The sequence below is a fragment of the Suricata suricatta genome, chromosome 8 (assembly GCF_006229205.1).
Source record: "Suricata suricatta isolate VVHF042 chromosome 8, meerkat_22Aug2017_6uvM2_HiC, whole genome shotgun sequence".
In the NCBI taxonomy this organism is placed as follows: Eukaryota; Metazoa; Chordata; class Mammalia; order Carnivora; family Herpestidae; genus Suricata; species Suricata suricatta.
Window position 1 is genome coordinate 130,547,813 of NC_043707.1, and position 27,397 is coordinate 130,575,209.

Genomic DNA, 27,397 nt, shown 5'->3' on the forward strand with positions numbered 1-27,397 from the left:
TTCTTATCAGGGAAATTCTATTTTTTCCTCTTGATTGTCAAAACAATGAATATATTCCAAGAAAATAGGCTATGTTTACCCTATAAATTCCATTCAAAGTTTTAGGTTTTTTCTGTTTTGTTGTTGTTGTTGTTGTTGTTTTTAAATAACCCTCTGTGGTCAATACAGGACTTGAACTTACAACCTTGAGGTCAAGAGTCACATACTCTACCAATTGAGCCAGCCAGGCACCCCTCAAAGTCAGTCTTAAAGTTTGTCTCAGCTACATAACATGACTACAGAATTTAAACACTTCTGTTCATTCCTCTACAAATTTACTTACTAGTTGCCTTAAACTGGGGGGTTCCCAACTTGAAGAATATGTGAATTCTGAACCATTAGGCTGGGACAGGGTTAAAGGTCTGCACTACAGGTGGTTATGAAACAGGAGACACAATGACCCAAGCCATGCCTGAGAAGACTTCCTGCCTTACCACAGGTCTTACAAGTAGGCTCAAACTAATAAAATGTCTCCTTGAAACTCTTATTGGGTCACACTCATAAGATTTAGTTCTGCTTTTCTTTGTCACTAGCTTTCAAGGTCATGGAAACTAGGACAACAGATCAATTTGTGCTGGGCATTACAGAAATAAAATTAGTCCAGTCCCTTGGATCAACGTAGCAAGTCGTCTGTTTCCTAATTGAGGGTAACTCTGATGTCATTCTCCAAAGAGCCATCTTCTTATCTCAATCAATTCAACCCTCTGGGAAAGGCAGGACGCAACAAAGGGCCAGACTGTGCCTTTCAAACTCTTAGAAGTCATCATTTCTCCCCTTAAAGAAACAGAACTACCTTCACCCTCCATAACCAAAACAACATAATTTTATTAACTTGAATAACAAATGTACCCAGTCTTTAAAACAGAAGACATTGGAAGTATGTCAACAAAGCTGGAATAGTGTCCAATTTCAGGGTAAGATGGCGCTTTTTCATAAAGTGAAATATAAATTTTACTAGAAATTAGTCTCCTTGTCTCTTACCTGGCCCTATCCATGCTGTTACTTCAATCTGCATGCCAAAGAAAAGTTTTCCTTTTGATGCAGTCAATGCTTTTTCTTGGTCCTCTTGCTGCCGAAAGAATACCAAACCATACCTCTCTTCTGAAGTTCCATGGATCTGCACTGAAGTCACCTTTCCAAATTTCTTAAATTCATGGAAAAGGCCATCCTTAAGGCTTGTATCTAAATCCCCCCCCCAAAAAAAACAAGGTGCTTATTTTTCTAATTTAGTTACAAGTCAAGTAAGCAAGCTACAAAATCTTTGGCTTGATTTTTGACCTAAGTTTTGTTAGCATATAAAACTTGCAAATAAAACAACTCTAAAATGGTATTTTAGAGACTTCTGTACAATTGTGAAAATAAACAGACTATTAGAAGATATCACTGGTTATTTGTTAGAGAAGAATGACACTGTGGTGGGTGCGTGGGTGGCTCAGATGGTTAAATGTCTGACTTTGACTCAGATCATGATTTCATGGTTTGTGGGCTTGAGCCGTGTGTCAGGCTCTGTGCAGCAGCTCTGAGCCTGCTTGGAATTCTCTCTCCCTCTCCCATGTGTGCGCTCCCTCTCTCAAAAAAAAAAAAAAAAGACGACATTATGGTTATGCAGAAAAATGCCCTCCTATTTTATAGACAAAATATATGCAAAAGCATGTATCTATTTTTAAAAAATTTAATGTCTAATTTTGAGAGAGTGCGCAAGCAGGGAAGAGGCAGTGGGGAGGGGGGGAGGGGAAGAGGGAAGAGAGAAAATGAATCTGAAGCAGGTTCCATGCTGTCAGCCTTAAATGTGGGGCTCAAACCCACGAACCATGAGATCATGACCTGAGCCAAAGTCAGATGCTCAACTGAGACACTCAGATGCCCCAAAAGTACCTACCTTTAAGTTGGTATGAAATAATGTACATCAGGGATTGGCTTAAGGTGGGGGGGGGGGGCGGCAACAGCAACAGAAAAGAAAGAAAATGGAAACAAATAAAGCAAGTCTAGCAAAATATTAACAATTTTTAAATCTGGCATTGGGTAAGCAGAGTTCATTTTGCTACTGCTACTTTTAAGTTTAAAATAAAAATTTCATAATAAAAATACATATATATATGTGTATATATATATATATTTTAAACTTTTAAGTTTAAAATAAAAATTCCATAATAAAAATACATATATATGTGTGTATATATATATATATATATATTTCTTTAAAAACTTAAAGAAAGCTGTATTTCTAGCTTACCAAGCATTATGTCAATGATAAAATTGTGTGGGAAGCAGCATGTGACATGCTGACAACTCTAAGGCCTTCTAGATGAATCATGCCATCCAGGGGGAGGAGGGGGTGTCTTGTATGAATTTGTTTCATTATAAAAATTAAAACTGTACAGAAAGACAAGCCAATCTTACCCCCATCCATTCCTTAATAACTAAGCATTGATCAACATTTGTGTCTTAGTATCTCTTCAGAAACCTGGTATGCAGGTTTTATAGGCTGTTTTAATAAAGAATCACTGAAAGGCACTTAGCTAAGAAGTACTTAGTTTGGTCTTTGTTGGCTTGAGCATCTACTAACCATTGTTTACATACTCCATAGGCCTAATGTAGAAATAACAGTATAGCATGACCAATTACTAATGAAAAATATCAGGACAGCTTTTAAGTAGATTTCAGTACAGCTTTCAACCAGACTTTTCCATTATTCATGATTTTCCTCATTTAAAATGTTAATTTTTAAATGGGTTTCCTATCATTGTTTTATATTCAAAATTATTTCATATGACACAGGACTCCAGGTGAATATAACAAATTTAACTGAAAATAGTTCTATAATTTCATATAAAATTCCCCCAATATCAAAATATTTAATCCAGTAAGTATATTAAAAAATAAACATGCTTTCTTTATATAACACACCCCATACAGTCTTTGTGTATATATACATATATGTACAATGTGCACAATAAGGTATATGTACACATGTATGTAGATACAGTAAGTACATATAACCTGCCATCTTCGTATATGTAACTAGAAACTACATAAAGTTATGATAATCACTTGCTTTTTCCTATGTGGCATTTAAAGAGTAATGAACTACAAAAACAAATCTTGTTGTTGCTACAAAACAGAATTTAAGTTGCTCAGCCTCATATTCCCCAACAGAAGCAGAGAGAAAAGTACAGTAACACAAAACCTTACCTGTGGAGCGTACTGGGAGATTCTGAACCTTGATCCCAAAACTTTTACGCGGCTCATCTTTCTCCAGGGATGAAAGCAACTGGGAAGTGGGTGCTGGGACTGCTGCAGATTGAACTGACCGGGCTGGAGAGTCGTCACTAGAACTACTGCTGGAGTCAGTGCTGCAATAAATAAGGCAAAAATAAAATAAAATAAAATAAAAAATAAAAAAAATAGAAAATGAATACACATAAAACTTCTGAAAAATCAACAAGCAGCAATAATTAAAAGCAACAATTTACATTTTAGGTCTGGGATTTCTGGACACCCTCCCCTCTCCCCACATCTATTTCACACTCCACCTTGGAAGGCAGAACACTGGCCTGAGGCTGTGGAAGTAAAAGGAACAATCTATCACCACCACAATCCCCAGAAAGACAAATGTTTCATTCTGTGCAAAATGTGAACAACTTTTTCCAAATCAAGTTAAGCCTAGCAAATGCAATTCACTTAAAGGTGGTAATAAAAGAATAGTGAATTGGGGTGCCTGGAGGGCTCAGGCTGTCTGGTGTTTAAGGGTCTGACTCTTGACAGGGGCTCAGGTCATGATCCCAGGGTCGTGGGACTGCCTGCGTTGGGGTCTGGGTGGAGCATGGAGCCAGCTTGAGATTCTCTCTCCCTCTCTTCTTCTTTCCCTCTGCCCCTCTCACCCCCCCCATAACGCTCTCTCCCTTTAAAAAAAAATTTTTTTTTAAAGAATGGTGAATATAGGTTTTGGATTCAGAGACAATTCAAACCCTGACTTAGATGTACAGCACATATCCTTGGACAAGTAACTTAACCTCTTGCTAAGCCTCAGTTTCCACATCTGTAAAATGGAAATAAGAGTAGGGTAATGAATTAAGTAAAATAACACACAGGTTTACAGAGTTTCTAAGATGAGAGCATTCAACAAATCAAGTGGCGCTGCCCTGTTACTACTACTACCACCACCACCACCACCACCACCACCAACACCTCAGGGGTATATTAATTTAAAAAAATATATATCCAAAACAAATTTCTAGGTATATTTTTTAAACAGTTGAGGGACTAATGAAATGTTATATAAGTTACTTGAGTCTTGTTGGTTTAGGCCTTTTCTAAGAAATGTGGGAAATGAGTCAATGAAACTGAATTTATTACTCTTCTGTTTGATACAATCCTCAAAGGGGGAGACAGTTGAAAGACAAGGAGAAAATGTTACCTACACATTCAGATTAAGAGAGAGATATACTGAAATAAGTTTATTATGTCTAAGATCTCTATGAGTAATAGGAAGTCTCTTTTCAGCACCAGATGAGCAAAGACTGCCATGGTTTTCTTCAAACATCTCAAACATATTAATAAAAAAGCTATTTACCGGGTCTGCTATTTACAGCCTTCTGAAATTCTGCTTCATACTCTCCCCTCCCTATGGTGGAAAGCTTATTTTTAAGCAAATAATAACTCTAGTGGGAGGGGGGTGGTTAATCCACCTCGAACACACACTCGAGGAAAGACCTGACAACTCTTGTCATTTGGTCTAAAACTACTGCTCTCACAGCCAACACAATCTCTAAACCAGTCAGATAAGTAAATCCAACCCGAGGAACTAAGGTAAATTTGCCTTTGCTTTTTTTTAAAACTAAGGAAATATTGTAAGAAAATAGGGTAATATAACTAAGAATATACACACCATTTTTACTTAGCTCTCCTATGTTAAGCAAAAGATGAAAACTTGATAAGGTTATCAGAGTTCCCTTAAGTTTGAAACACACAGAAATAAACCAATGCCAGTAAGATCCAAAAGGACAGATCTGAGTTACAAAATACAAACTACTAGGAACAGAAGTCTCAAGATAGAACCGCAGACTGTCACAGCCAGCCTCCTATACATGACTGGGCTTTGGTTTTCCATATAAAAATAATTTTTTTCCCCTACACCATTCAGTAAAAGGGCTACTAGCACTAAATGATGTTCATTCAAATAAAGGGTTAATTAAAATAATCATTTTTAGCACAGAAGGGAAAAAATGCTTGTTTTATGTATTAAGTACTCCAAGTAATATAAGATTACTGATTTAGGATTACTGGATTACAGTATAGAATGTTATGACTTATCAGCTTAATTCCAATGAAATCACAAAAAAACCATTAAGGGAAATACTTTAGTTATAATTCTACCAATATTATAACCACCAAAAGTTCTTTAGCAACAGTGGGTAAAGTAAACAAATATGGATAAGAGTATTTCTGCTACTGAAGCAATCACGAGGCAACAAGACCCAAGTTCTACAGAAGTCTGTGTTGTAAAGATGGAGAACAAGGTGACCAATGGGAACAATGATTTTAAAGTACAAAAAAATGACAGAAGTTAGATTTGTCATAAATGCCATCCCAATTCCCTGCTACCACACTAATTTTGAAACAAGATGTAAAATTTAATTGGCAGAATTTTCTGCTGACCAATTTGAAGTGATAACTACAAAGGGAAAGGTCTTTAAACCTTTACAAAGCCTTACAAAATGATAAAATGATTCAACTTTTGAGTTCACATTTCAATATGCTAACCTAATCTGCAAGGTACATTTCCAATGTGGTTTGTTAAATGTACTATGGATTTTAAGATCATGAATCAAAATGTGGGCACAAATTTAGGCCCCCAAGTATTTTTCAGTTCTACTAAATTGACAGAAGGCCCAAATGCCCAGAAGAGCGGTGTCGTTTTTAATTAATTTTTTAAAATTCTTATTTTCACTATTTTGCTAAAACTGGAGAATCACTGGGGGCCCTGGGTGGCTCAACTGGTTAAGCATCTGGCTTCAGATCAGGTCATGATTTCTGTTTGTGGGTTCGAGCCCCGTGTTGGGCTCTGCACTGACAGCAATGAGCTTGCTTCAGATTCTCTGTCTTCTTCTCTCTCAGCTTCTCACCCACTCACACCTCTCTCAAAAATAAATGAATAAATATTTAAAAAAAAACCAAAAATCTGAAGAGTGACACCTGGGTGGCTCAGTCAGTTGAGCGTCTGGCTTCGACTTAGGTCATGATCTCGTGGTTCATGGGATTCGAACCCTGCATTAGGCCCTGTGCTGACAGCTAGCTCAGAGCCTGGAGCCTGTCTTCAAATTCTGTGTCTCCCTCTCTTTCTGACCCTCCCCTGCTCATGCTGTGTGTCTCTCTCTCTCTCTCTCTCTCTCTCTCTCTCTCTCTCTCTCTCAAAAATAAATAAAAAACATTAAAAAAGAAAAAACAACCCTGAAGAATCACAACAGTTCACAAGCATACGCTATGTAGTACACAGCAGTTTCTCAAAAGCCAAACATAGTTGATCAGAATCTATTCCAATATAAACCGTCTTACAGTAGTAGTAATGATGATGTTATCAACTAATAGTTTGAAGAAACTTTACATTTACATGGCCACATCAATAGTACAGTTTCAACATCAATATCAATTTTTTTAATGTTTATTTCTGAGAAAGTGTGAGCTGAGGAGGCGCAGTGAGGAGTGGTGGGATAGAGGATTGGAAGCAGGCTCCACGCTGACAGCAGTGAACCTGATGAGGGGCTCAAAGTCACAAATTGTGAGATCATGACCTAAGCCGAAGTCGGAGGCTAAATTGGCTGAGCCACCCAGGTGCCCTCAACATTAATATTACAATTCAACATCTAAATGGTAAAGAAATGGGGAAAAAAAACACAATTTAAAAGAAATCTAGCAAGTTACATTGTTTCTAAGCACATAAGCCAACAGGTTAAATTACTTATATATGTGCTTAGAATTTTTAATTAAGATTACTAAAAAAACTAAGTAGTAGATCTAATAGTTTCCACAATGAAGAAATATAACAAACAACGAGTTACTTAACAATTCTCTTTTTTTAATGGTATAGTTTTTTTTTTTAAATAGGAACCATGTTTTACCAATAAAAGAGAAAATAAAAATGCAGAAATTACAAAAGGCAATTATTAGGAAAACAGATAAAAAGGAATGAACGTGAAGGTGTACTACAGGGCACCTGAGCTGGCAATGCAATTGTACGCGCAAGGACTCGGAGTACATGAAAGCAGGCGGCCTACCAACACAACTATACGGAGCCTGTGACAGAGTGCCCTGTCCTCTGCACAGAGGCTGCCATCTGAGGAGAAGCCCACCTCCCCGAGCCCTGCTGGAACCCCGCTGCCTCCCCCCACCGCCTGACCCCAGCGGGACTAGCTCTGCTCCAGTGCAGGTGTCCACATCAGTGACAGTGACTGACTTTCCCCTATGTGGGGAGTGGCACCAGCTCTAGAATCCCCATCTCGCTGGTCTCCCCTTGTCATGTCTCCAGGGCCCAGACTGCCAGGGAAGGGACACGGCCCTCTGGCCAAGGGCTGTAGCTTAGAAACCTCTACATAACAGTAAGAGAACAGAATCTGGGAGGCCAGGATTCTCTTACCTCAAATTATAGTGTCAAATAATCAACTATCCCTATTCCTACAGCCATTTTATACGCAGAACTACAGTGACATTTGACTCTTAACACTGAAGATGTCAAGGTACTGGGTATACTATTTATAAGATGAAGCAGGGCTAAATTTGTTCATATACAAGAGCAGCATCCAATGACAGAATCAACAGCTGTATCCCTGTATTTGTAAACATTTGATTATGATACATATTTACTTATGTTGTTTTTTAATCTGAGAGAGAGTGAGACAGCGAGCGTGTGAGCTCGAAAGGAGGGAAGGAAGGCAGAGGGAAAGAATCTCATGCAGGCTCCACACTAGAGGTGGGGCTTGATTTCATGAGCTGAGCTGAAATCAAGGTTTAGACACTCAACCCACTGAGCCACCCAGGCACCCCATGTTGATTTTTTGAAAGCTGAGATTAAAAAGCAGTTAGCCAAATTAAGCTGAGAAACAAAAACCTGGCATAAATGGGTAAAGGAGCAATTAAGCAACTAGAAAACTCTGCAATTAAAAGTTAAGAGGCTCCATTTGTTAAAAGCAGATATAATCTCAAGTGATAATTTTCCAGCCACCTCTCTTCTATCAGATAGCTAATAATTTTTCCTCTACATAATATATAAGCTTGAATCGATAAGGAAAAAGATGCAAATGCAGCTTTTGCATCAGGCTTTGGAAATTCAAAACCTGCCCACTGTCCTCATGCTTCCGTTAAGTGAAGGGGAAAATCATATAATTTCTTAAATGGAATGTGTTATCGCACCAGGTAATATGCACTCTGTATCTGATTCTCATAGGTCTGAATTTTTAAGATAATCTTGTCTTTTTAGTGTAGTTCTTTAACTGGGGCCCCCAGAGTCCCTTCAGGGGGCCTGTGAGGTCCTCCTCACTTCAAGCACACATCCATGCAAGGCCAGATCTCCAGATACTTCACACACACACACACACACACACACACACACACACACACACACGAATTATCGTAACAGTCTGAATACAGAAGTAGTTATGAGAATCTATTCGTCTCACTATTTTTGGTTTTAGAAAATAGTTGTATCACAGCAGCCGGGAGGTTCCTCCCCAGAAGCAGATTTCATCTTGAGGCGAACAGCTCCCCTAGGATCAGGGATGAAGATCATCTTCAACATGAAACCTTTATTCCTTTTGGCTTCTCATGCTTTTTGCTTTTCTTTTGCTTTGGCCACCACTTGCTTTTTCTGTTAATGCACAGGAAGACAATGTTCCTTAACTCTGGCAACTGTCACTAAATCTATCACTAAGGCCACAGCTGCACAATAAAAGTCCCTAGGATTTCTTCCTAAGGTGGTCTGAGATAACAGAATTGCTTTAAGGTCACTTATGGGCTGAACAGTGGACCACAGCAAATACTTTCTGCTTGTATCTGGATCAACACTTCTGGTATCACAGAACAAATCAGAAATTAACAAGCCAAGCCACCTTGATAAAACAGGCTGATGCGCCTCCAGGTACATTCTTTAATTTACTTGACTTCAACTGGTTTGGTTCATAGGGCCCTAAGGAGCATATTTCAATCTCCTGGCATTATGCAACTGACAGTCATGATTGTTGTTTTCCTACTGGTCTCTACATATATTCTCTCAAGGGTCTTAAATTTATGTTTTTAGTCATCGGCAGCCTATCAGATGGTCTCACTGCACTTGGAGAAATATAAAGGAGATGAACAACGAAATGAACAGCAAAAACAATTCTTTCATGGACCTGGCTTCACAATTTAGGGGTTTTAGTGAGAATGGCATTACTGCTAACTTTTTAGTTACATTCTCACTTATGAGAGAATGACCAAAAGTGGGGGGAGTTGTTAATTAATTAAACAAGGAGACCATCAGACTGAGGTGGTTCTAATACCTTAAACAGGCTATGTAAGCAAACCAAAACCTAAGCCTGTAAGTGCCTCAAGGTTAAGAAATCTAATCGAAAGACAACTAATCACAAAGAGCCAAGAAGGCTTTTTCAAATAAGGCAAATGTAAAGATATAACTGATCAAATGATTTCCTTGCTTTGTGCTTCCACACCTCTTCTCTGTTAAAAAACCTTAAGCTCCCTCCTGTTGGTGGAGCAATCCTAACCACTTATGGTTTGGCATTGTCCAATTTAAATTGATTATATTTGTGCTAACTTTGGCAGCACATATATTAAATTGATTTGATTTTTGCTCAAATTACTGAAAGAGTCAGAAAGTAGTATCAAATGACATAAAGAAAAATTTCAAATTAAAAGTCTTAATTTTGAAAATGGCAAAGGTCAATAAATAATACAATAAACAAGAGAATACATCAAGAATATAAAAGGGTCTTGAGCCCAGGAAGTAAAACAAAAACAAAACAAAACAAGCCACTGGTTTAATAGGCAGTCTGATGTGATCTCAATTTCATTTTCAACTCTACCCCTTCTGATGTAACCTGAATTAACCTCAGTATTGTAACACTGCTTTTTATAAGAAAAAGGAAGGAAATACTCAACTATGTGGTCTAGAAATAAGATACTTCATTTTGTCTCTTGCAGCTTTAATTTCATTAGTGAGTTACCAGATCTCACGGCCTTCAGTGGTCCTGCTAACTAGGGGTCGGTGATGCTCCACCTACCTCCAACCACTCATCTCTGATAAGCTCTCAAATACCTACAGGATAAAGTCCACACTCTTCAAACAAGGGAGAGAGGATCCTTTACAACTTGGACCCAAACTAATTTTCTACCTGATCCTTCTCACTCCCTTGTCTTGATCCTCTTACCCCACCCACTAGTCATCAACCCATATAAGAGCAATGTATCAGGGGGCGCCTGGCTGGCTCAGTCCGCAGAGGATGCGACTCTCTGGGGTTGTAAGTTTCAGCCCTAAGCTGGGTGTAGAGAATACTTAAAAATAAAATCTTTAAAAAGGAAAAAAAAGCAATATATCAGTTTCTAGTCATGGGTATCTTTTTTTTCTTACTAGACATTAAGTTCTTGGTTAAATTATTTCGTCTATACTCCTTAATTTTTTTGTACTGTAAACGGTGATACCTGTGAAGGTTGTGGAAAGGATTTAATAAGTTAATAATTATAAATGCGTAAGTGCTCTGCCTAGCATATAAGAGCTCTTGCCCATACCATTCCTACTGTAGGCACTTTCATATTTTAATTTTTAAAAATTTAATTTTGAGATAGAGTATGAGCAACAGGGGACAGGGGCAAAAAGAAAGAGAGAATCTTACATTGAGCCTGATGCAGGGCTTGATCCCACAACCCTGAGATCATGACCTGAGCCAAAATCAACAGTAGGATGTTCAACCAACTGAGCCATGCAGGGGCCCCTTGAAGACACCTTCCTGTCCCTCCTTGCCTGCCCAGCCTTCAATAATCAGTTCCAATATTAACCTTCTCTGTAGCTGTTCCTGATATCCCACTCCACTCCACAATGTTCTCTGGTTTCTTACTTTTACTACAATTTCTACATCTCAAATCCCTTTACTCTATATTGTAGCTACTCATTTTTGAAAGGCTGATAATGAATTCATCTTTGCAAACACAGGACCTAGTATGGTGCCAGATAATGTAATGGATGTGCCTGTAAGAAATTACAGATCTGAATTGTGAAAATGAAGGAAAGTAATACCTAGGAAAGCCCACCAAGCTCCATAAGATGAAGGTATTAACAAAACTCAGTGTCTAAGAGTAAAACAACATTTTTTTTAATTTGTAAAAATTTTTTAAGTTTGAGAGTGAGCACAAGTGTGTGTGTGTGTGTGTGTGTGTGTGTGAGAGAGAGAGAGAGAGAGAGAGAGAGAGAGAGAGAGAGAGAGAGAGAGAATGAATCCCAACCAGACTCGCTATTAGCGCAGAGCCTAACATGGGGCTCAAACTCACAAACCGTGAGATCATGACTTGAACTAAGATCAAGAGTTGGATGCCTAACCTGACTGAGCCACCCAGGTGCCCCAAAATGAAATTTCTGATAAATTACTACTTAGGAGCAAACTACAAGGTTCTTTGTTTCTTTAATGTTTCACTAATTATACAAGAACAATAATAGCTGTTTTAACTTTCCAGAACTTTAATATTTTTTTAAAGTTTATGTATTTGAGAAAGCAAGCGTGGGGTAGGGGCAGAGAGACAATCCCAAGCAGGCTCTACACTATCAGCGCAGAGCCCCATGCAGGGCTAAATCTCATTAACTGTGAGACCATGACCTGAGCCAAAACAAAGAGTCGGATGCTTAACTGACTGAGCCACCCAGGTATCCCTATGGTCCCAGAATTTTAATTTTTTTTTAATGTTTATTTTTGAGAGAGACAGACGCGCGCGCGCACACACACACGCACGCACACACGCACGCACACACACACACACACACACACACACACACACACACACACACACACACACTACAAGCAAGGGAACGGGCAGACAGAGGAAGACACAGAATCTGAAGCAGGGTCCAGACTCCGAGCAGTCAGCACAGAGCCCAACGCGGGGCTTAAGCTCACAAACTGTGAGATCATGACCTGAATCAAATGCTCAACCCACTGAGCCACCCAGTCACCCCAGGTTCCAGAACTTTAAACATTAATACCCTGACTGAAAAATCACAGCAATCTATAAAAACAAAAACATTTCATGCACCCTGTTACCTCTGCCCTCAGCCATGGGACATTTTTGGTGGTCATAACTGGGGGTGGGGGTTGGCTTACTTCCATCTAGCGCATCGAGGCCAAGGATGCTGTTAAACATTCTACAGTGCACAGGAGATCCCATGAAAAAGGATTATCCATGAGCAATGAATAGTGCCAACGCTGAAAAACCCAGCCTACAATATTTCTTTGACTACTATCCCTTCTTTTGAAAATTGAACATGCTAATTTTAAGTTCCAATTCAAACATGAGAGTCTTTAAAATAACTGTTCTTCCTTATTACTAATATATTACATCATAAAAATATTTGAATAGTTCCAAAACTTACAGGGAAAAAAAAGAAGAAAAAAGGGTCAATTTCTGAAAATTAGACTACTCAAGAAGCTGTCACTTGATTTTAGAAAATATGACTAAAAGGGAAGCTGCTAACAGCTTTTTACAATATGTGCTTCACCATGCCAATAGTAAAGACACAATACTTGTAGAAAAAATGTTTTCTTCATGTAAATAATGGGTAAAATATACAAAATTGCATCCCATACTCTAGTAAGGTTTACATCAATGGAAAATATTCTGTTCGTATTAAAATGGTTTCTTAGTTCAATAGCTTTCTTTACTCTCAACCTAGGGATTCAACGTGGCGGTTTCGTACCACAATTAGATTTTTCCCCACCAAAGTCCCATGTTCAGAAGAATTAGTAAAACTTCTATTTGAATAAAGAGCTTGATGGGGTATTTTGTTTTACAAACTTTAAGACTTTTTTTTTTTTTAAGTTTATCTGAGAGCTAGAGAGAGCAAATGAGTGGGGGAGGAGAGGAGAGAGCGAAAGCAGAGAATCCCAAGCAGGGCTCTAACTCACAAACCATGAGATCATGACCTGAGCCGAAACCAAGAGCTGGACACTTAACCAACTAAGCCATCGAGGCATCCCAAGACATTTTAAATTTGCCTTTACAGGGCACCTGGGTGGCTCAGTGAGTTGAATGTCCCACTTTGGCTCAGGTCATAATCTCATGGTTTGTGAGTTGGAGCCCCATGTCAGGCTCTATGCTGACAGCTCAGATGGAACCTGCTTCAGATTCTGTGTATCCCTCTCTCTGCCCCTTCCCCACTCATTTGCTCTCTCAAAAATAAATAAACATTAAAAAAAATTTTTTTAAGTTTAAATTTGCCTTTAAAAACAATAGAACAGGGGTGCCTGGGTGGCTCAGTCAGTTAAGCCTCCGACTTCGGCTCAGGTCCGATCTCACCTTCGTGGGTTCAAGCCCCGGATCAGGCTCTGTGCTGACAGCCAGCTCTGAGCCTGGAGCCTGCTATCGGTTCTGTGTCTCCTTCTCTCTCTGCTCCCTCCCCTTCTCCTGCTCTGTATCTTTCTGTATCAAAAATAAATAAAACATTAAAAAATTATTTTAAAAAACCCAAAAGAACCGTAGCAAAAAATCAGATGCAAAAATGCACCTTTGAACTTAAACAGATATTTCTCCAAGGCAGATAATACAAATGGCCAGAAAGCACATGAAAAGATATTCAGCATGACTAATCATTAGAGAAATTCAAAGCAAACCACAATGAGATACTATTTCACCCTCATTAGGTTGGCTATTTTAAGAAAACAATATAACTAGTGTTGACAAGGATGAAAAGAAATTAGAACCCTTATGCATTGCTGATGGGAAGGCAAAATGGTATAGACACTATAAAAAACAATATGGTAGTTCCTCAAAAAATTGCAATTACCGTATGATTCAGCCATTTTACTTGTGGGTACATAATCAAAAGAACTGAAAACCGGCAGCAAATATACTGCAGTGGTAAAAATGGGACCTGTTAACACATTTTCTGCGAGGTCATGAAGGAGAGTGGAAGTAACAAGGCTTTTCGATATTAGAAATAATCAAAGAAAAGTAATTTTAGATTAGTTGCCAAAATAGCAATCAATGTACTTACTACTTCCTACTCTTTGACTTCTAGGGCCCTAAAGTAAAACAAATTAGATCCCAAAGATTACAGGTGGGGAATTTTTGAAGTATGACCATATTCAAGTGGAGATCAAAAAAGCTCAACTGAAAGAACTGTGGGGTAATAGTGAAAACTGGGGACTGAACAAAAGTTATTTTTAATGTTTATTTTTGAGAGAAAGGGCGTGGGGCAAAGTGAGGGAGACAGAATTGGAAGCAGGCTCCAGACTCTGAGCTGTCAACACAGAGCCTGATCCTGGGCTCAAACTCAAACTGTGAGATCATGACCTGAACTGAAGTCAGTGGCTTAACTGACTGAGCCACCCAGGCACCCCAAAAATTCTTTTTAAAGGGGCTGTTTGGAGGTGTTCGGCTGGCTCAGTCAGTGGGACATATAACTCTTGGGTTGTGAGTTCAAGCTTCACACCAGGTGCACAGATTACTTAAAAATAAAATCAGGGGTGCCTGGGTGGCTCAATCAGTTGAGTGAATGACTCTTGATTTGGGCTCAAGTCATGATCCCAGGGTTGTGGGATCAAGCCCTGCATCAGGCTCTGCACTGAGTGTAGAGTCTGCTTAAGACTCTCTCTCCCTCTGTCCCGCTATGTGCTCTCTAAAATAAAATATATATACATATAAAGTTTTTAAAAAAGTTAAATAAAATCTTAGGGGCACCTGGCTGGCTCAGTTGGGAGAACATGTAACTCTTGATCTTGGGGTCATGGGTTTGAGCCCCACGCTGGGTACAGAAATTACTTAAAAATAAAATCTTATAAATAAACAACAGGGCTATTTTGAAGATTATAATTTTGACTTTGGAGGAACTAAGGTGATTGGCAGTTGGAAAGAATTACGTGTAAAATTCCTTAAAATGGACATTAAAAAAAACTAAAAACAGGAACTCCAAGAGATACTTGTCCACACTCATTCAGAGCATGTTTATTTCTTTTTAACATTTACTTATTTTTTCAGAGAGAGACTACATGAACGCTAGCAGAGGAGGGGGTCAAGAAAGGGAGATAGAGAATCAGAAGCAGGCTCCAAGCTTCAAGCTGCCAGCGCAAAGGCTGACAAAGGGCTGGAACCCACAAACCGTGACATCATGACCTGAGCCCAAGTCAAAGGCTTACCTGACTGAGCCACCCAGGTGCCACATCACATGTTTAATGGCCAAAAGGTAGAAGCAACCAAAGCATCCATCGAGAGATGACTGGATAAATAAAGGATAATATCAACATCAAACTGAACAGTATTCAGCCTTTAAAAGGGAGGAACTTGAATGCTCATAGTTAAAGACTAGACGGAAACTATAACTCAAAAGAAGTTAACGTGAATGAACCTTGAGGACATTATGCTAAATGAAATAAGCCAGTCACAAAAGGACAAATCTTTTATGAGTCCACTCACAGAAGATATCAAACATAGTCACATTCATAGAGACAGAAAGTAGAACGGTGGTTACCAGGGGCTGGGGGAGGGAGAAGGAGAAACTGCTAAATGGATATGAAGTTTCTGTTTAGAAAGAAAAAATGGTTATGGAGATGGATGGTGGTGATGGATGCACAACAATGTAAATGTACACTGAATGACACACTTGAAAATGGTCAAAATGCAGGGCCGGGGGACCCGGCTGGCTCAGTCAGTAGAGCATGACACTCTTGATTTCAGGGTCACAAGTTCAAGCCCCATGTTGGGTGCAGATATAGAGATTACTTAAAAAAAAAAGGTTAAAATAGTAAATATTATGTTATTTTGCCACACATGCAACCTAAAAAGTAAAATACAAAGCAAACAGTTCTCTTTGTGCCTTAGAAAAGAATGAGAGATTCCAAACCAGTCAATGAAACAGGATACCTGCTGCTTGCTGTCAATAAGGCTCTGCTAAATCAAAGAGTCTCACAGCCTGGTTGATGCAGGTAAAGTTCCTGAGAAATTATTTCAGAGGGATGAGTTAGCTCTAACTGGTGATTCTGCAACTATTGCAAAAGACATGGGAAAAGCACTTTAGGTTCAACTGGCTCAATGATAAATTAAGCTCTTTAGAGCCAAAAGTTGTCTAAATTCTTTAAATATAGGATACTTATTGAGAAAAACTACTGATACATTAAAAAATGGAATTGTAGGGGTGCCCAAATGGTTCAATCAGTTAAGCATCCAACTCTTTATTTCAGCTCAGGTCATGATCCCAGGGTTGTGGGATCAAGCCCAACCTCAGCCTCCATGCTGAGCACAGAGCCTGCTTGGGATTCTCTCCCTCTGCCTATGTCCCCCTCTCACTAAAATAAAATAAAAAATAAAATTATTTTTAAAAAAATAAGTAAAATTAACTATTACTAAGAATCAGGTGCCTTTACAAGGCCCTAAAATTCCCTAGTTAATTAAAAATTCTTAGATGGGAGGGTATGGGGGCACCTGGGTGGCTCAGCTGGTTAAGCAACCGACTTCCGCTCGGGTCATGATCTCATGGTTCATGAATTCGAGCTCTGAATTGGGCTCTGTGCTGACACTTAGCTCAGAGCCTGGAGCCTAGTTTGATTTCTGTGCCTCCCTCTCTCTCTGCCCCTCCCTTGCTTGCACTCTCTCAAAACTAAACAAACATTAAAACAAAAAGATTAGCTTATCTCTGGGGGGAAAAGTGGGGGTGCTTGGTTGGCTGGGTCAGTTAAGCATCTGACTCTTGATTTCAGCTCAGGTCATGGTCTTACCATTTATGAGTTTGAGTCCCACATGGGGCTCAACACTGACAGCATGGAGCCTGCTTGGGATTCTCTTTCTCCCTTGCTCTCTGCCCCTCCCCGCTACTCTCTCTCTCAAAAATAAACATTAAAAAAAAAAGAATTTTAAGACGATGGACTAGCAGATACCTAGTCACAAGTGCTGATTACCATTTTATGTTCTGATGTAGGGAATGGAGGTATGGAGCCAAAATGTGATTAGATTCTGCTACAGATACTGCTAATAGTGGGTAAAGTAAAAAACCTTACCTTTCGACATACTGTCACTGTGTCCAAAACACCTTGCCTCAGAATTACTTTTGGCATAAATTCTAAAGAGCCTGGGCTCACAGAGTCATTACATTCTTGGCAAACCCTTAAGAGTCAGAAAACCTGTGACTCAAGTAACTCAAAGCAAAAAGCATCAAACATGCATTATCCCTGAAAGTTACAAGGAGATATAACATGTCGGCCTCAGGATCAAGAAATCCTGTATGGCAGCAAAGCCCATGTACATCCATGGGACTTCTTATTCAAGGGACGAACTGGAAGAAATCTAAGCCGCCAATTATAACAGAGGTAATATTCTCATAGGCAGTATATAAAATCAGATGTATTTGTTGTTTGAACAACCAATATGTTTTAAAATGCATAAACCAAGAAAGCATATAGATCAAGTGAAACTGTAGTATTTTTTATTCCAAATGGTTATGTACAACCACTGTAGCCTTTACCAAACCCACAAGTAAATCTGAATTTTCAGTTTGGCCTCTCTCCAACTGAACTTTGGTGCTGATTACATCTTTATCCTGTCCAGAATAAAAAAAGAGGATTGCTATTTCCCACTTCTGAACTCCTAAGGCAGTTCCAGGCCCAAGAGGTTAGAAGGGCACATAATTCCCCAGCAGGAAGCCTAAAGCCATCTACTATTTGGTGCACTTACTTATTTATTTATAAATGACTTCAAATTACTAAGAAACTCCAGTCTAAAGTCTTTCTGCTTAAACAACTCCTGTAGTTTCTTCCAGTGGAAACAAACTCAAAGCTACAGTCCAGATGGCTCCAACCACCATGACACAGCACAATTATAGACCAGTCTGCCCTCCCCTCCACCATGGAAAATAATGTTCAAAGAATCACGAACTCTTCCAGTTTGGGTTATATAAATCATGTCTAGAAGCACACAGGTGTCTATTAAAGAGTCTTGTTCTAATTCCAACACCTGAATTCCACTGTATGTTAATAGACACATTCAAAACCTGTATCAAAAGTATAAACATCACTTAAAAATTACTTTCAGTTTAAGGTTTTTTTAAATTATAACAAAAATTTATTTTGGTTAAAATAATTTTCTTTTGGGGAGATTAAACTATTTGGAGGTCTAGATATTAAAGTTTTTCAAAAACTAATTTATTCCCTTAGTCACCCTGGAAATCAACATGCATGCATTTTAGCCCGACCAAAATGGAATTTGTTAAAGATGAAATCTGAAAGTAGTTCAGTCTGTATTTCAGGCTTATGAATCCCAAGAACCTTTTCCATTAAACCATGATTTCAAAGAGAACAGAAGGCTCTTGGAATTAAAATAAAAAGAATGTATTCTATTTTTCTTTAAACATGAAAAAAGCACTAAACAGATACACAAATTACTTCATGACATTGTAATCTTGATAGAGCTTGCTTCTACAACAGTGCTGTCCAAAAAAATTTAATACAAACCAAAACTTTTAAGTAGTCACAATTTAAAAAGTAAAAACAGGTGGATTTTAATAATGTATTTTATTTAATGTAATATATGCTCAAAACATTGGGGTGCCTGGGTGGCTCAGTTGGTTAAGCATCCATCTTCAGCTCAGGTCATGATCTCACATTTCATGGGTTCAAGCCCTGCATCGGGCTCTGTGCTGACAGCTCAGAGCCTGGAGCCTGTCTTTGGATTCTGTGTCTCCTTCTCTCTCTGACCCTCCCCTGCATGCAATGTCTCTCTCTCTCTCTCAAAAAAAAAAAAAAAACAAAAAAAAAACCCCTCAAAATATTATCTCAACATGCAGTCAAGGTAAAAATTATTAATACTTTTTAGCTACATCTTCAAACTTCAGTGTGTATTTTTTTTTCAGTGTGTATTTTTTTTAATAGTTCTACTCAGGTATAATTTCACACCAGAAAAGTGACCCATTTAAAAGTATACTATTAATGATTTATACTTATGGAGTTATGCAATCATGATGATGTACCTTGAGTACATTTGCATCACCCCAAGAAAACTCATTACTCTTGGTAGTTACTCCCCATTCTCTTCCATCCCAGCCCTAGGTAATCACTAATCTACTTTGTGTCTGTATAAATTCACCTATTCTGGATGTTTCATATCAACAGAATCATACAGTATGTGGCCTTTTTTACTGGCTTCTATCACTTAGCATGTTTTTTGCGGTTTGTCCATATTATAGCACAGATCAGTACTGGTGCAAAGACTAGCCAAATTTCAAGTGCTTAAAGGCCATATGTGGCCAGTGGACAATACTGGGCAAACTAGTTCTTGAACCCAAAAGCTCCTCAATAAACAAATATCACCTGTTAAACAAGAGACCATGTTAAAGCCATGAGAATCCTTAAAGAGAAATGTCATTTATAACAGGTAACACGTTGGAGATTTAGATTTTAAAATAATTTCATAGTATACATAAAAACCACCATAAAAAACTAATGCCAAGATGTTATTTGATAAAGCCACAAATATGTCTCCTTATAATTCCAGATAATTCCAACAAATGGGCAAAATAATTCCTAAAGGCACAAATTAATTACTGTGAGGGGTGCCTGGGTGGCTCAGTCGGCTCAGCGTCTGACTTCGGCTCAGGTCATGATCTTGTTGTGGTTTGTGGGTTCGAGCCCCGCATCAGGCTCTGTGCTGACAGGTAGCTCAGAGTCTGAAGCCTGTCTTCAGATTCTGTGTCTCCCTCTCTCTCTGACCCTCCCCTGCTTACGCTGTCTCTCTCTCTCTCTCTCTCTCAAAAATAAATGCAACATTAAAAAAAAATTAAAAAAAACCTACTGTGAAAGTGGAACTTGGTTCCAGGGTACCTACCACTTACACTTTTAAAAACTACCTTTGTGGATGACTTAAAACAAATAAAAATACCCACCATCCCTTGTTCAGGATTATACCAACAATTCCACACAAGTTTAAAAGTTTTTAATTTAAGAAAACCTCAAATGGTTATTAAGTAACAAACCAAATTCTAAAAAAATCTAACACTGTTCTACTGAGCTATATATAATGTTTTCCCACCTGATTCCATGAATATATTTTACTATCCTCTCAGTAGCATATATTTCTAATCTCTTTTGCACCAAGGAAATATTCAGAGTATGACTCAGATTCTTAGGAGAAACCAACTCTATGTTGCAAAGTTAATCTTAAAATATATTTCACTCAGTATTTTGTCTATCTAGAAGAGGATGTTCATTTATTATACAAAGTGGGTTTAGAAAGATGTTCTATAGGGGCCAATTTATACAATTTCTAGCAGCATTAAACTCTACTAGCATATAATTTAATAAATGACCACATGATTTAAGTAAATTACCAAAGGGTACTCTTTCTCACAAGAGAAGCCATTACAAAACTACCCTTTATTAAGGCAATCATTCACTTTGCATTCTAAGACACAGATTAAAAAAAATAAGGGAAGGTGCTTGTAATAAAACCTTGGCAAATTCTGAGCTTCAGGAAATGGTAAGGTTTTTTTTTTTAATGAGATTACCACATTTTCCTTTGCATCTGTGATGGATGATCTTTTATTCAGGGCAGGGTGAAATCATACCATGGTTTCTGAGAATGACCCAAATGTAAACAACCCAAAAAAGATAAAAGAGAATACCCAAACTACTCTTCTACCATAAGTAAAAAAGATTAACAGAGGTTTCAATCTTATTCCAAAAGTCTGAAACATAAACAGTTACGGAAATTTCCATTTTCTATATAGCCCTGGCATCCAGAAAGACAAAAATAAGTGTACTCTTTTATTTGAGGCTTTAATTTGTGGCTTCGTGACTCCTGGGTATTCTCTGATGAGGAATTAGGTGATGTTTAATCACTTAATTCCCTTATTTCTCAAAGAGGAAAGCTAAGAAGTTCTTTATATGTACAAAATAGCTAGGACACTAAAAATTTGCAATTTAAGCATAACTTTTTTTTTTTTTTTAAGTTTGCTTCCAAGTCAAACAAAATTTGGCACAGTATTTTTAACTTTCAAGTTTATTGTTTAGGGGGCACCTGGGTGGCTCTGTGGGTTAAGAAGCATCCGACTTTGGCTCAGGTCATGATCTAAGTCGTGGGCCCGTGGGTTTAAGCCCGGTGTCGGACTCTGTGCTGACAGCTCAGAGCCTAGGGCCTGCTTCGGATTCTGTGTCTCCCTCTCTCTGTGCTCCTTCCCTGCTCACACTCTGTCTCTCTCTCTCTCAAAAATAAATAGACATTTAAAAAAATATTTTTTAATTTGTTGTTTAGGATTTTAATCTGAATTACTTTTTGTTAAATTCAAAGCATAAAAATTTACTTCAAGATTAAAACTCACAAGATATGGAGTCACAAGTTTACCCCCAAACGTATTTTCATTTCTTCCATCTAACGATTACATTAATCAAAATAAACCCAAAGCACAACTCAAAGGAAAAGAATGCAAAAGGGGAAGGGAGAGAGAGTTCATCACTTAAAACAGACTAACTTAACTAAAAGCAAATTCCTGGGAACTCTGGAAATGAGTTAAACACATTTTTGGTAATATATTATGTTTTATCACCAAATGCAAATGATGTCATTATTACCCAAGCAGTAGCATGGCAGATGCTGTTTTTCAAGCTTTGGGTTTTAAAAGGCAGAAGCCAAAAAATTACAGTGAAAGCAAGGGGGAAATAAGGTAAAGGTGCACTGAAAACAGAGTTCACTCACACCAGCTTCTAGTCTTAACCTCCTTACCGTATCTGAAAGGCCTCCCACTAGGAATGAACCGGCTTAACTGGCAGCCACTTCACAGCTTGCTCCTCCCTACTGCCTGCCCAGTCACAGCCCAGAAGCTTCCCTGTTCCCCGCCCCACCCCCTGGGCTGAGGGCCGGGCAGAAACTCTGGCAAAATAAGGAAGCCTCTGGGAGGTGGCAAGCAGCCAACTCAAACTGGATGATTCCAGTTTAGGCTGGTTTGACTCGAAAACAAGCAGTTCTTAGCTTTCCCCCACAACACTCAGGCACACTGACTGCCCAGGCAGCACACGAGCTCTCCTCATTTGCTCTCACGGTTAAGTCTGCCTTGTTCGCATCTCCCTAGAAGCAGGGAATTTTAAGTGAAAGCGAGATTCTTAGTGCAGAGCAAATTATGGATCAGCCTAGCACTTGTCTTCCCAACTGCCTATACCATACAGAACCCTAACATGAACAACACCTATTCCCTATGGAGGAAGTCCCTCTAAAATTTTTATACTTGACAAAAAGAGGAAAAACCAGAAAGGAAATCAATCTATTTATAGATCTCCACAATGGAAGTTAAGCCCATCAAAGCAATCAAGAAAGCAAACACCTCCATTTTCCATATTTGGCATTAAAAAGGCTTGCCTAGTGGGGCGCCTGGGTGGCTCAGTCTGTTAAGTGGCTGATTCAGCTCAGGTCATGATCTCACGGTTCAAGCTGGGCATCATCAGGCTCTGTGCTAACAGCTTAGAGCCTGGAGCCTGCTTCCTATTCTGTGTTTCCCTCTCGCTCTCGCTCTCTGCCCCTCCCTCTCCAATAAATAAATATACACACACCTACATACATTAAAAAAATACTTGGCTAGCTAATATGATCCCAAAAGACAGAAGATCGTGTGTAGCTTATTTCCCCGCAAAACAAACTATACAGCAGCCTAGAAAGGAAAGGGCTTCAAAACTGTGGGCTCTTCAACTGATGCTAGCAATGAAAAAAGATACTACCACTAACACACACACACACACACACACACACACACACACACACACCCCGCGCGCGCACGCGCAGTCATTGTGGTGTACTCTCCAAAACTCACACTGCTAAATATTTATTCCACACTGCTCAGCCCCTAAAATGCATTAAAGAGGGAATGAGCAAATGCCTGTTCTTCTGGAAAGTAATGGTATTTAATGGAGCTACTTAAAATATGAAGAAACTTTGTGTTTTGTATTAATGTTTATTTACTTATTCTGAGAGAGGGAGAGAGAGAGCAAGCTGGGGAGGGACAAAGAGAGGGGGGAAGAGATAATCCCAAGCAGACTCAGCACTGTCAGCACAAAGCCTGATGCGGGGCTCGATCTCATAAATCATGAGATAATAACCTGAGCCAAAACCAAGAGTTGGACACTTAACAGACTGAGCCACCCAGGCACCCCGTTGTGTATCTGAAATCTAATACTTCTCTCCAGGATTGTAGACCTACTAATATGCTTGCTGTTCTCTTTTGTCCCCCAACCCTTCTCCCTCCAAATCAATAATTTTTTTTAAAGAACTTAGAAACCTGTCAACCATACTGCTTTATTTTAGTAATAAAGAAAAAATAAATTTTCTATGAAGAAAAATGAACTTGGAGAATAGTTAATCATCAAGTCAATAAAACCACTAGATGGCTTTTATTTAATTTCACAGAAATTAAAGAGTTGAAAATTTCAGGACGCACTTAGTCGGTTAAGTGTCCAACTTCGGCTCGGGTCATGATCTCACAGTTCATGGGTTCGAGCCCCATGTCAGGCTCTGAGCTGACAGCTGAGAGCCTGTAGCCTGCTTTGGATTCTGTGTCTGCTTCTCTCTCTGCCCCTCCCCTTGCTCTCATTCTGTCTCCCTCAAAACAACTGTTAAAAAAATTTTTTTTAAGTGTTGAAAATTTCAAGATAAAAACAATACTTAATATCGGGAAATAGCAATGAATACGTTTTATTTACAATACTGACTTTCAGTAAAACAGTTTCCCCTTTGAAATCTAAGGTAATTTCAGCTACCTAAAAAAGTAGGGGGGCGCCTGAGTAGCTCAGTCAGTTAAGTGTCTGACTTCAGCTCAGGTCATGATTTCACAGTTCTGGAGTTTGAGCCCCACATCAGGCTGTGCAGACAGCCCAGATCCTGGAGCCTACTTCAGAATCTGTGTGTCCCCCTCTCTCTGCCCCTCCCTCAGTCTGCCTCTCTCTCAAAAAACAATAAGCATTAACAAAGAAATTTTTTTAATAAGAAAAGTTTAAAAAGTAAAAATGAGGAAGAAGTACAAAATAAAGAGGCTAAAAATAGTTGTGAAATCCAGAAATAAACCAGATGCATTAAAATGGGGGGCGCCTGGGTGGCTCAGTCTGTTAAGCATCCAACTCTTGGTTTCAGCTTAAGTCATGATCCCATGGTTGATGAGATCAAGTCCCACGTCAGGCCCTGTGTGGACAGCATGGAGCCTGCTTGGGGTTCTCTCTCTCTCTGCCCCTCTCCTGCTCCAAGCACATGCCCACTCTCACGCTCGCTCGCTCTCTCAAATCAATAAACTCTAAAAATGCATTACAATGGCGTTAGGTTTAAAATAAGCATCCAAATATTTTCATTTTATACAAAAGTAAGAACAAAAAATAAATGCCTCTCCTGAGAATATTTATTATTCTTGACTTTGGCTTCATAAAGGCTCAAACTTTTACTGTTCCTCCTTCAAAGTCCTCTGAATTCTCCTAAAACATACACTTCACTTGTTATCCCCAAATCAATATATTTCTGAATTGTCTATTTTCACATTTTAGTTAGCATAATTTATGTTTCAATGGTTTCTGTGCACAGGTATGTTCTCTTTGCACACAAAGAAAACAAAAGAACAACTAAAAAAATCTCATTTCAATTTAAGTGATTCATCTCTGACTGACAGGTACAAACAGCAAAAAGGAGAAAGGTTGGTATTATGCAATAAAACCAACTTCATTTCTACTCTCACTTCAATCCTACCCAGCTACAAACAGATCTGGGGGGAAATTTCATGGTTTCTAAACACCATTTTCCCAAATGCAGTTTGATTTGTTGTGTCATTTTTTTTCTGAGATTAACATACTTTCTTCTGTTAAAGAAATACAAACTATTTTCGCCCTCCAAATACATCTGAGAATGAGGAATCACAGCACGACAAAACGAAATTTTATCTCCAAAAAAATACAGAAGTTATCTGCCTCTTATTATAGATAAGAGATAACTTTGATGATAAAAATTCAACAAATATGCTTTTAAGATTAAACATTACAACAATCACCAACAAATTAATTCCTTTAGCACTTAAAAAACCTGACTTTGAGGGTGCCTGGCTAGTCCAGTTGATCTTGTGATTGTGAGCTCGAGCCCCACACTGGATGCAGAGATTACTTAAAAATAAATTCTTTAGGGGTACCTGGATGGCTTAGTGGGTAAAGTATCAGACTCTTGGTTTCAGCTCAGGTCATGACCTCACAGTTCATGAGTTCCGGCCCTCTGTCAGGCTTTGCAATGACAGCACAGAGCCTGCTTGGGATTCTCTCTCCGTCTTGGCCTGGATGGCTCATGAGTTCATGGTTCATGAGTTGATCCCTGCATCAGGCTGGCTGCTATCAGTGTAGAGCCCACTTCAGGTCCTCTGCCCCCGCCCCTCTCTCTGTCCCCCTTCCCCCTTCTCTCCCCTCTAAATAAACATTAAAAATAAATTAATAAATTAAAAAGCATAAAAAATAAGACCTTAAAAAAACAAACGGACCTTTACTCTGTGTATATATTAAAACCACTGCCATATCTGACAGTTTCCAGCACATTATATATCAGAACAAACTGTATAGCCAGGCAATAAAATGAGTGTTCCTTCCCAAATAAACATTCCAAATAAGCGTACTTGTAAAATAAGAGAAATGAAAAATACACGGTCACTGTCAATCCCAATGGCTTGCCTCTCCTTATCAGCTTCATCCATATTCTTTCACAAGCCTGAAAGAGGACAGTAATTTTGAAAATTTTTCTACAGAAACTTCAAAGAAAATTCTCTCTCCTTAACAACCACAAGCCTCTTCTTGAAATCATAGACAAAAGGGTATTTGACTAAAACTCTCCCTCTAGTAAACTGTAATCTATAACATCTTGGTTGTTCACAAAATGACTAGCAGAATTGGTCTTTACAGAATAAAAAGCTCATTAGATCTTTTAACTATATCTGTTGTAAAAATCCAGAATGTGTTCAATATTCTAATTACTGTTCAAATATAATTCAGGTAAAATAATCTTCAATTGTCAATCATTAGAAAAAAATGAGTAGGGTTATGGACAACTTTGATACAATTTACTCAAAAATATAAAAGAGGGGGGGTGTCTGAGTGGCTCAGTTATACTGAGAGTTATACTGAGTGTATAACTCTCGATTTTGGCTCAGGTCATGATCCCAGGATCGTGGGATTGAACCCCACATCAGGCTCTGTGCTCAGAGTGGAGCCTGCTTGATTCTCTCTCCCCTGTACCCTTTTCCCCAGCTTGCATGCACTCTCTAATAAATAAAATTTTAAAACATATATATATGAAATGTAAAAATGAGATCTACAATACTAGCAAAAGAAGTAATTTCATTTCCCTTTCAATAAGAAGTAAATTATTCCAAGTGCAAAGTTAAATCATTAGACGAGAGGGACTTTAGCATAAATCACACCATATCTTAATACAGCATCACAGCTGAAAAGTCTGATTGCTCCTTTTTTTTTTTTTTTAACGTTTTTACTTATTTTTGAGCGAGCAAGTGTGAGCGAGCAGGGGAGGGTCAGAGAGAGAAGGAGACACAGAATCGGAAGGCAGGCTCCAGGCTCTGAGCTAGCTGTCAGCATGGAGCCCAACGTGGGGCTCGAACCCACAAACCATGAGATCATGATCTGAGCCAAAGTCGGACACTAAACCAAATGAATCACCCAGGCGCCCCTTATATTTATTTATTTTTGAGAGAGAAAGAGAGAGAAAGAGATGCAGAGAGAATCCCAATAAGACTCTGTACTGTCAGCATGGAGTCTGACATGGAGCTCAAACTCAAAAACTGTGAGACCATGACCTGAGCCAAAATCAAAGAGGCAGACACTTAACTAACAGCCACCCAGGTCCCCCTAAGTTCTTTTATTTTAAGTCTATTTATTTTGAGATAGAAAGGGTGGGGAGAGAGAATGAGCAGGAGGGAGAGGGAGAGAATCCCAAGCAGGCTCCACATTGTCAGGGCAGAGCCTGATATGAGGCTCAAGCCCACGAACTGAGATTATGACCTGAGGCAAAACCAAGAGTTGGACACTTAACCCACTGAGCCACACAGCCACCCCCGATTGCTCCAAGTTCTATATGCTTTTCTCATTACTTTATTATTTTTTTAAATGTTTTATTTATT

At 38.8% G+C, this 27,397-nt stretch overlaps 1 protein-coding gene across 1 annotated transcript in view; it reads right to left on the reverse strand.

Annotated features, from left to right (window-relative positions):
• Positions 1-27,397, reverse strand: part of SPEN (spen family transcriptional repressor) — an 88,444-nt gene that overhangs the window by 26,779 nt on the left and 34,268 nt on the right. Inside the window, exons 4-5 of the mRNA XM_029948464.1 lie at positions 3,232-3,392; positions 1,021-1,221 (exon numbers count right to left, since the gene is read on the reverse strand). Coding sequence (XP_029804324.1) covers positions 1,021-1,221; positions 3,232-3,392 — 362 coding nt within the window. The remainder of the gene's footprint in view (positions 1-1,020; positions 1,222-3,231; positions 3,393-27,397) is intronic.